We start from the raw sequence: 10938 nt of genomic DNA, 5'->3' as shown, positions 1-10938 counted from the left end.
CAAAACTCAGAGAAAACCCACGACATACCATAAAGAAATCCACCATGTGAAAAATTGTTATAATTACACAGAATCCCCATTACAGAAGCTTTCTCTCCAAAACTCTTAACTACTAACACATTTTTTCCCATTCTTAAATTAAGAGAATACAAAAGGAATTTTTTTAGAATTAGCACACTAAGCTTAAAGTATTTTTAAATTGGACGACTGAAAACTAGAAGGCATGAACTCCTTTTATAGATTTGGAGTCCATGACTTTTCTAACCTTTTTAACGTACGACAAATTCATGATTATCAATTTAGTTATGTCCAGATCTCGTTTGTTTCTCCAGTGATTCTCACATAGTTTGTATGTAGTAGCAAGGGCCTCGCTGGTGTGCGCGGGCCACGAGGCCCGGGTGTCACGGGGCCCAATTTTTGTGGGCAACAGGGAAATTCAAATGGATATGGAAATGGAACGTTGGACCAAAGGGTAGTTTCGGTAATTCGATGGGTTTTTTCTTTGTCAGTCTTTTATTTTTTCTTCTTTTGCATAAAAGTGAGCTGACCACCTTTGAATTATGTTTGAAATATGTTGGAATTAATGCTTTTAAGAATTTTCGAGTGGTTGTTTGTCAAGTTTTTCTAAACCAACCATTCTGGTTTATGTTATAGGATATAAAAGAAAGAACTGAGACCAGAGCTGAGAAGAAAGTTTATCTGTTAGTTTACTTTCTGTTGTTTTGTTGTAATCGTCAGTTCACCTTGAGCTTCTCTCTTTTGAAAATGTAAACCTACGTATAAAAGGAAAACAAACCAGAGTGAGTATGAGAGAGTTCATTCCGTAATGAAAAATTCAAAAGAAGAAGCAATAAAAATATTATATACCCTCCCTTTTTGCACAGTGAACGTAGACCCTTGGCCGAACCACTTAATCTCCTTGTGTTCTTTCTTCTTCAACTATCTTTTTGTTCATCTTTACATCTCCTACACGATTTTGCTCACATGCAGGTGAATCCCTGAGATTTGAAGCTCAAGAACTTCATTTTCCCTTCAGAAACCCTCGAGAACAAGATGAATATGGAAGAACTGTTTTCTCTCTCGTATACCCTTCAGACTTCTCGCTGATTTTGCAGTCAGTGTGATTGATAATCTGAATAGAGTGCTCTGAGCCAACTGGTACGTGACAGAGGAGAATCATCATCAGGCTGAAGTAAAAATCTTTCCTAACTCCACTAACTCAGCAATCGTGGGCTGGAGTTTTACACAGAGTTGGGCTATCTCCAAAGTTCAACTTGGGCCTGCAATGAAGAAAAAGGTAGTCCATTGGACCAACATAGGAAATTGGATTGCTTCAAAACTATTCAAAATTTTGTTTAAAATTTTGACTTGTCATGTAGAAATAAATTCATCACATAAAGAGTATTCTTGAATCCCAATTTTAACTAGAAAACTTCTTTTTTTAAAAGAAAAATTAGTTTAATCATCTTAATCTAAATATAGAATGTTTTTAAAGGGATTACTTCATTATTATTATTATTATTTTGAGAAAACGAATTCTTCATTACTTGTATTTCAAAGGAAAAACATTTTATATGAAATGAATTTTGGTTTGATGGATTACGTTTGAGGACTATTTATTCATATACCTACGGTTCAATCTCATTATTAGGCCAGCCTGACTCTATTTCACCCCAAACACAAGTCTAATAGGCTCCACTCATTTCATCATAAAGTTTGAGTCTCTTGGTCAACCTATTGAATAAGTTATATATTTCTAAATTTTTCTTAAATCTAATATTACTAAAATTTATTCAATTCTATATTTTTATTATTAATACTATAAAGTTTCTATCTAATTTTCGTTAAAAAAATTGTTTTATTACTTTTAAAAATTTTAGGTTAACTAAAAACTATAATGTTTGAGTATATTTATAAATAATATTGGGTGGCTTGATGATAAGATTATTGAGTTGGCTTAATTTTCAAAATAGTGATTCATATCCAATCTAATAAATAAATGAGTTGGGTTGGAATATATCGGTCAAACATTGACTTTAGTCTAAACTTATATTCGACCTAAATATGTATAGCATTATCTTTCATTATTAACTTTCATACTTTTGTAACTATATATAAGCGTTTATAAAAGAGGTCAAATGACATTTTGATGTGTACATAACTAAAAAATTTATAGTTCGAAACGAAAAAAATGGTGTATATAAAAGATGAGACTAAGTTCAAATGGAAGGAATCGACCTGACTACTCAAATAATATCTTATTATTTGATATAATAATAATAATTGTTATTATTATTTTAACTTTTCCATTGTTTATTAGCCCTTTTATATTATATTGTTCTTGACAATAAGAACTTAGGATCCTAATTCCTCAATTTCCCAAATCTTAATAATTAGTATATGTCGATCCAATTCATGGAAGAAAAAAAAGACATATTTGGAAATATAGACACAGATATAACAAAACATACACTTAAACTTTCTTAAACAATTATTAATTTAAAAATGCAACTGACAAATGACTACTAGAATTATTACAAGTGATGATCAAGTACCTGAAAATTTTTAGGCACTCGGTAATCCATCATCAGAAAATATAAAATAACTGAAATTATGAAAAATAGAGAGCACACAAAATAGACAAAATAAATTAAAACATACATCTGATCTCCAAAGAGATTACCATAATGATACCAATACTTAAAATGAAAAACATAGTGATTAAGAAAAAGAAAATTAAGCTAGACTTTAACCAATTAGGCACACTGGAATTCAGAGGGAACCTTCTTTCCACAGACATTGACAAGCAAGCTCAAAGAAATGGGGATGTTAATGTTGATACCAAGAACATTGGCTTTGATGGCTGTGCAAAGACACACTGCCGCTTCAAGATCGATAAGCCCGTCGAGCAATGAGCAGCATTGGGTGTTCGGCAAGGACCCGACAAGTGCACTGACCGGTCCGTTCAATAGCTTCGTGCACACGCCGAGCTTTAGGGCATCTCTAGGGCAGCTCTTGACTACAGGAGTAGGGTTAGGGTTAGGGTTAGGGTAAGGCTTTGGACTCGGCTTCGGCTTTGGATCGTTGCAGGCATGGCATACGTTAACAAACGCGAAAAACACAAGGTTGAGGACAAGAAAGATGGCAGCATTTGAAGTTCTTTTAGAATCCATCTCTCTTTCCCAAGAAAATAAAAGATGTCTTGAAATTGTTGTTGGGTGTGGGTGTAGAAGCTTATAGTGTGTGTATTTATAGTGAAAAAGGGCTTATTTAGTATCAAATTGAGGGTATTATAATGAGAAATTATGGCCATGTGAGGAAGGGTTGGCATTGTGAGATTAGCTTCAGGTATAAGAATCTTTTATATTTGTTTTTCGAAGTGTTTGGTTTTTGTTGGTACATTTTGGATCAGAAGGGTCTATCATCAAACTTGGCTTTGAAACTCCCGTGAACACTATTTTTTAATCTAATGGTTTGTACTGGTGAAGAAAATGATTGTTTTTTCATACTATTTTATTGTCAAGGAAATGATTCTTCTTTTTTTTTTTTTTTTGTATAACATTAATTTTATGTAGAAATATAAATAATTATTATTTCAAAAATTAATGGTTGCGTTGATGTTCCAATAAGAGAAGAATTTATGCAAAATGCGGTGTAATTTTGTTTCAAGTTTTATCATATCCATTGTAGTCCCTAAATTTTAAAATGTTACAATTTTACTGTTGAAATATTTGAGTTTTGTTAAAATTTGAGGTTGATATTTTGATATTAGAGACCGAATGGAAAGTAGACTTAAAACCTAGAGACTAAAGATATTTTTCCCACATTTAATTTCCAAACTGCTAAGTTTTTGTTATGAAACTAATTTTTTTTTTATTATTTTGTTTTTCATAACCAGGTTCAGTTTATAGCATGTAAACTATGTTTATGGATAAAGGTTTCTTTTTACCTTTGTTTAAGAACATCTTCAAATGATTGCAGAAAAGTTAAAAATGCACAAGTCATCAGCTAAAATAAAATACACGGTTCTGGTGTTTGTAATAACTTTGGTTAAAACATATATTTTTTAAAATAAAATTGATTTGTCTACATGTCTCTTTGAAAAACTGAATAATTGAAAGGATATAGTAAACTTAGTGAGTGATTTAGATGACTAAAAGTTTATTTTTTAGTTAATTATAAAATTAAGAACTAATTAAAAATGGATTAATTTAAAATCTCTTCTTCGAAGAAACATTATATTTGAGAGAGAACAGATTATCCAAAAATGATTTTGTGTCATGTAGTACGTTGTGCAACTTGTGTTGTATCTTGTAGATTCTACTTGGAGATTTTCACCGTATTAGTTTGGAATTTTTGCTTAGGTTTGTTGATCTATTTTCTTATTATTGTAGAAAATATTTTATTTTCTTGAAGGATCTTAAAGACTCTTCGTCCAATATTTATATATTGTTGTTGGCTTCTACTTAGGGTTAAGCCCTTTGGAAATAGAAGTATGTATTAAGGTGTCTTTGAGATCGTCAAAACTTTAACCCTTATGAACTGCGTATGATCTCAATACACTTTGTCGTTGAGAGTGTTACCAACACTTGATTACATGAGGTTGGTTTGTTTAGGAGTGTAGTAAATCATGTGTGATAAAAGATACCTTTTTATCTTCTTGCTTTACTTCAATGCCAAGGTAGTAAGACATGAGTCCGATGTTGGTCATCTCAAACTCATTTATCATCTTTTCTTTAAACTTTTTTAACATGCTTGGATTACTACCTATAAAGATTAAGTCGTCTACATACAAGCATACAAGCAATACATCATATTTTGAATTTTGATGTAGAGGGCGTGCTTATATGAACACATGATGAATTTTTTTGGTGTAGATATTTGTCTCTATTTGAGCATTCCAAGCTCTTGGAACTTGTTTCAACCCATATGATGTCTTTTCCAGCTTCAAAACCTTATCTTTTTTTCCCTTAGCAACTCTATAGCCTTAAGGTTGTTCAATATAAACTTCTTCCTCAAGAACTCCATTGAGGAAAGCAGATTTCACATCTATTTGATAGATTCTCTCCAATTGTTTTGAGCAGATAATGAAATTGTTAGTGAAACAATTTTGAGTCGAACAACAGAAGCAAATATCTCATCATAGTCAATGCCAACTCTTTGACTATTACCTTTCGCCACTAATCATGCCTTGTATCTTTCAATTTCCCCTCACATTCTTCTTCGCTTTGTAAACCTATTTTACACCACTTGCCTTGTGACCTTTTTCAAGTGAGACTAACTCCTATGTGTCATTCTTCTTCATCGCATCAATCTCTTCATTCGTAGCATTTTTCGAATTTGGATTCTTCATAGCTTTTTGAAAGTTCACGGGCTAATAATCGCCATAAAGACAAAACAAAGAAAGATTATCTTGATTTTCATTTACCTCATAAATTTTTGTTAAGCTTCTGAAGCATTGAAAACTTTTACTTGAGCTTCTATCTTCTTCAAAACTTGAAGTTGGCGAAGCTTATGGCGTAGAAGACTCGTCCTCTCTTGTTTGCACTATGATTGTTTGCTTCATGTCATTTTCTATGAAGTACAACAAGAAGTTATGGTTTTTGTCATGTTGTCCCCAATCCCATTCTCCATCTTCATCGAATACTACATCTTGACCCAATATTTTCTTTCTCATGTCGAATCATAGAGTTTGTAGCCTTTGGTATTTGAATCATAATCAATGAAGATATATTTCTCACATTTTTCATCCAACTTGCTTCTCTTTCATCTACTATATACACATGAGCAATGCTTCCAGAGATTCTAAGATGGGATATTCCATGTTACCTACCACTCCATGCTTCTTGTGACATTTTTCCAGATACGCTTCTTATTGGAGATCGTTTGGATAAGTAGACTGCACACATTGCTACTTCTGCCCAAAACTCCTTTGGCAGTTTCTTGCTTTTAAGCATACTTCTTGCCATGTCAAAATTGTTCAATTCTATGGTCTTCTCAATAATTTTGGAATTCATTTGATGTGAACTTTCCTCTACGATCAAACCGTATGGCCTTGATCAGTAGACCTTTTTTTTTTTCTCAACAAGGTATTTGAACTTCTTGAAGTTCTCGAACAATTCTGATTTATGCGCCTAAAAAAATATACCTATGTTTTTCTAGAAATAGCATCAATGAAGAAAAGGAAATAGTTACTTTTACCAAGCGAGTTTGGCTTGATCGATCTGCACACATCTGTATGTATGAGTTCTAGAAGCCTTTGAACTCTTGAGTTCAACTCCTTTTGGAAAATTTTCTTAAACTGCTTTCCAAGTAGAAATCCTTCACACACTTGATCAGGGTGGCTTATGGAAGGTAGTTCTCTCACCATGTTCTTCTTGGATAATGACTCTAATCTCCCAAAATTGAGATGCTCATATCGAAGATGTTAAATCCACGATGCGCCTTTGTAACACATCTTGAGGCAGTTTGCGACAATGGTTATTTTGAACATTGAGTATAAACGTTTTATTCGTGGTCATTGGCAACTTAGCAATCAAGTTATTTGTATTTTCTATTATAGAATGGTTATTGTCTTTTAATCGAATGTCATAATATTCTCTTATTGTCTTGTAATCGAATTCTATAACATTTCTCTATGAGTTGGCCCAGATTCAAGATATTACTCTTCATATTTCCACTCACCGATTCATCAAGATCCACAAACATGCTTCTTTCTCTACACATATAATTGCTTGCCCCAGTGTCTAGGTACCACGTATTATCTTTGCTCCAACTACTATTCGTACAAGTCATCAACAAGGTGCCACATTATTGACGTCTTTCTTCGATGTAATTTGCCATCTCTCCAACTCTATTGTTTCTGAGAGCTCTACATTCAGATGCAGAATGAGCAAACTTCTAATAATTATAGCATTTAATATTTGATTTATCGTATCTTAAGCTTGAGTTGCCTTGTCCACAACCTTTTTTTGAGTTTCCTAATCTTCTTTGATAGTTATTGTTGTCACTAATATAAAATTGGGTTTTAATGTCTGTTTAAAATTGACATCATAGGGGTACAATGTCAGTTGAAAACCAACATCGAAGATCGTGTTATAAAAGGTCTTTAATGTCGGTTGTTTTTAATATCGGTTTTAAACCGACATTATAGCTTACCAAAATTTCAATGCCAATATTTTTCAACCTCGGTTGAAAACCGACATTGTACACCATCTTCAATTTCAGTTGAAAACCGACATTGTACACCATCTTCTATATCAATTTTTTACTATTTTTTTCAATAATTGTTCAATATTTTTTTTAATGGCTCATTTTTTATAATGTCCAATACATTTTTAATGTCGTTAAAAAAAACCGCATTAACAAAAAATACATATATATTTTCTGCTTATGCACGTGCAAATCAATAATATATTTTTTTAAACAATAATATTTCTCTTACCTGTACATATTGAAAATAAAATCTTAATTGCTTTTATATATTATGATTTCAACAAACACCAAAATTAACTAACTTATTGGAAGAAGAAAATAAAACTAGATAACAAAGGAAATAAAACACGTCCACAAATTGTTGTATCGATTTGATTAAACAATTATAACAACCACTAACAAAGTTGAGTATATACATTTTCCAGAAAGGAAGGAACGTAATAAAGAATTGGAAAATACATCATAGTTATGCTTCATAGTTGGTCCATTTCTCATGCACTTTCAAACCCAAATATTCTAAAAATATTTGCAACAAGAAAATGAAGATAATATTTTGTGAAGTATCTTAAAAGTAAAATCTTCTATGCATGAAATTAAAAGGATTAAGAACCTAGGGAACATTACTATATTTTAACCCGTAACTAGCTTTATTAATTCTTATGCTTTAGAAAAATTTCAGCACCACGACATCGCTATACAACAAAACCAAAATTTTTTTACTTCGACACCTGTTCAAATAACAAATTCTCCCAGGCAAATGGTTAAAAACAACCCAAATGAAAATGACACACCAAAGTAAAGTGGTTTCATTTAACCTAATAAATGAGCTTAACTAAGAAAACTAAAGGAATATAGTAAAGGCTTTGATGTGTTAATAATCCAAAACATTGAGCATTACCATATTTAAAATTTTCAGTATGAAATTTTATCAATACAAAGTAACTAAGTACCTTGTTGCTTTAAGCACCCTCAATGATCTCGTTAAGAAGATCGATACTGCATGGTTGATAAATTCTAAATCTAAAAACAAATAAAAAGTATTTAGAAGAAGCATTTTACTAATTTTCATTCATATGTGTTCATAAAATAAGTGCTCCCTTAAAAAAAACTTCTTTTTCTAATGACACACCAAACACTAACTTAGAAGTTAGAAAACAGGACAAAGTTATCAACTTCACCAAGAAATTGAAAATTTTTATAACTAGAAAATACAATTAGGAAGGGATACCTTTTATTTTAGATGCTTTCTCGATATGTTCTAAATAAAATAACATCAAAGTAGTAGAGTTTAAATTACAACTTTAAAAAAGATATAATCATACTACATGTAAATGAATCGAACAGACTCAACAGGAGAAAGAGCATAAACGAAAAAGGCATAGCATTATGGGCAAGTTGGGTAGACACTTGATATTGTGATCACAAAAACAATTCATTTTGAGTGGTCAAGTTGGGTAGACACTTGATACTGGGAGAAAACAAGAAAAATACTTTTCTAAGCTAAAAGGATGCATGATGAATATTAGATTCAAACAAAAAATAAGCAATATGAAGAGTAATTTATAGCAGATAAACAATGAAGTTTTAATTATAAAGGTGGGAACAAGACATAAGAATTTCTTCAAGCATTGAGATCTCTCATGCTGGAAAATACTCAAGACACCATATAGAAACATTCTATTACTATTATGTTCTCCAAGATAAGTAAAAGCAACTTCCATCCATTTGTAGAAATATAGGACCACAGAAACCAACATATGTCTACTTTCACTTCACCACTTCAAAAAAAGTATACGTTTTGAAAAATTCACTGATTACTTACCATCGAGACCCAATCATACATAAATCCCAAGCTTCGATATCAATCTCATTTCTCCTTTTTTGTAAAGTTTGGCTCTTAGATGATCAAAGTTATTCTCAGTTTCCTATCAAAAGAAATATATATATCAATTCCACGTTCGGAGCCACAGATTGTAGGATTGCTTTACTTCATCCAAGATTTCCTAAGGTCTATGACTCGACATATTTCACAACATTCTCTACTAACTATATCATACTATACAAATCTAAATCTTGAAGAAACCATGACTCAAATACCTTTCAGCTAGTTTAGTTTATAACTAACTATTGAAAAAGAAGAGAAAGAAGACGACACAAGGAGTTTACGTGGAAAACCCTAATCCAGGGAAGAAAAACCATGATAGAAAAGGACTTATTATTTTAATGACATACGTACAATAGACCCAACCTCAGATATAAATAGAATGAGGTGAAACCCTAATTTAGGAAATATAGTAAATTACAAAGATGTCCTTAGGGCTAATTCAACGTATTTCAACACTCCCCCTCAAGTTGGGGCGTAGATATCGGCAAGATCCAACTTGCTAATACAAGCTTCAAATGTCTGTCTTGATAACCCTTTCGTAAAAACATCTGAACCTATTGGACGGAAGGTACATAGGGAATACAGATAGCTCCGCAGTCTAACTTTTCTTTAATAAAGTGCCTGTCAATTTCCACATGTTTGGTTCTATCATGTTGCACGGGATTATTCGCAATACTGATGGCAATCTTATTATCACAATACAACTTCATGGGCCCCGGACTACTCTCGTGAAGATCAGATAAAACTTTCTGTAACCAGATTTCTTCACACACTCCCAGATTCATAACTCTATAATCTGCCTTAACACTACTCCTGGCCACTACACCCTGTTTTTTACTCCGCTAAGTTACCAAATTTCCCCATACAAAGGTACAGTACCCTGAGGTTGACCTTTTATCAGTCACAGATCCGACCCAATCTGAGTCAGTATATGCCTCAATGCTCCGTGTGTCATGTTTTCTGAACACCGAGCCCTTCCCAGGGGGTGGACTTCAGGTATCTCAAAATTCGAGTCACAGCTTCCATGTGCTTTTCATATGGACGTTGCATGAACTGACTTACTACACTCACAGCATAGAAGATGTCGGGCCTAGTATGAGATAAGTAAATCAGTTTTTCTATCAAGCGTTGATACCTCTCCTTATTCACAAGAACTCCTTCCGAAATGCTTTTTAGTTTGCTATTGACCTCAATAGGAGTGTCAATAGGTTTGCATCCAGTTATTCCTGTTTCCTTTAACAAGTCCAGAATGTACTTCCACTGAGATATAGATATTCCTGCGTTTGATCTTGCCACTTCCATCCCGAGAAAATACCTCAAACTACCAAGATCCTTGATTTCAAATTCACCTGCCATCCTTTGTTTTAGCTTAGAAATTTCTGTCGTGTCATCTCCTGATAGGATGATGTCATCAACATACACTACTAATACAACAATCTTTCTTAAAGATGATTTTTTGGTAAACAAGGTATGATCAGAATGACCCTGAACAAACCCTTGGGACTTAACAAATATGGTGACCCTGTCAAACTATACCCTAGGGGACTGCTTCAACCTATATAAAGACTTCCTGACTTTGCAAACATGATTCCCAAACTTAGCTTCGAAACCTGGAGGTGGACTCATGTAAACTTCCTCTTCTAACTCACCATTTAGGAATACGTTCTTTACATCTAGTTGATGTAGAGGCCAATCTTTATTTACGGCGATAAATAGAAGAACACGACTCATGTTTAACTTGGTCACTGGGGAAAAAGTTTCTAAATAATCAATCCCATATGTCTAAGTGAACCCTTTAGCAACTAACCTAGCTTTATATCTCTTGAGTGTTCCATCAG

At 32.8% G+C, this 10938-nt stretch overlaps 1 protein-coding gene across 1 annotated transcript; it reads right to left on the bottom strand.

The window, feature by feature from the left end:
- Positions 1 to 2756: 2756 nt before the first annotated feature.
- On the bottom strand, positions 2757 to 3206 carry LOC120091919 (14 kDa proline-rich protein DC2.15-like). Its single transcript, XM_039050089.1, has one exon. It carries the CDS (start codon positions 3171 to 3173, stop codon positions 2757 to 2759), a length of 417 nt encoding a protein of 138 aa, XP_038906017.1. The 5' UTR covers positions 3174 to 3206.
- Between the last annotated feature and the right edge of the window lie 7732 nt (positions 3207 to 10938).

The sequence above is a fragment of the Benincasa hispida genome, chromosome 11, assembly GCF_009727055.1.
Source record: "Benincasa hispida cultivar B227 chromosome 11, ASM972705v1, whole genome shotgun sequence".
Taxonomy (NCBI): Eukaryota; Viridiplantae; Streptophyta; class Magnoliopsida; order Cucurbitales; family Cucurbitaceae; genus Benincasa; species Benincasa hispida.
Note: the sequence above shows the minus strand (reverse complement) of the source record. Positions and strands in the feature narration are given on the sequence as shown.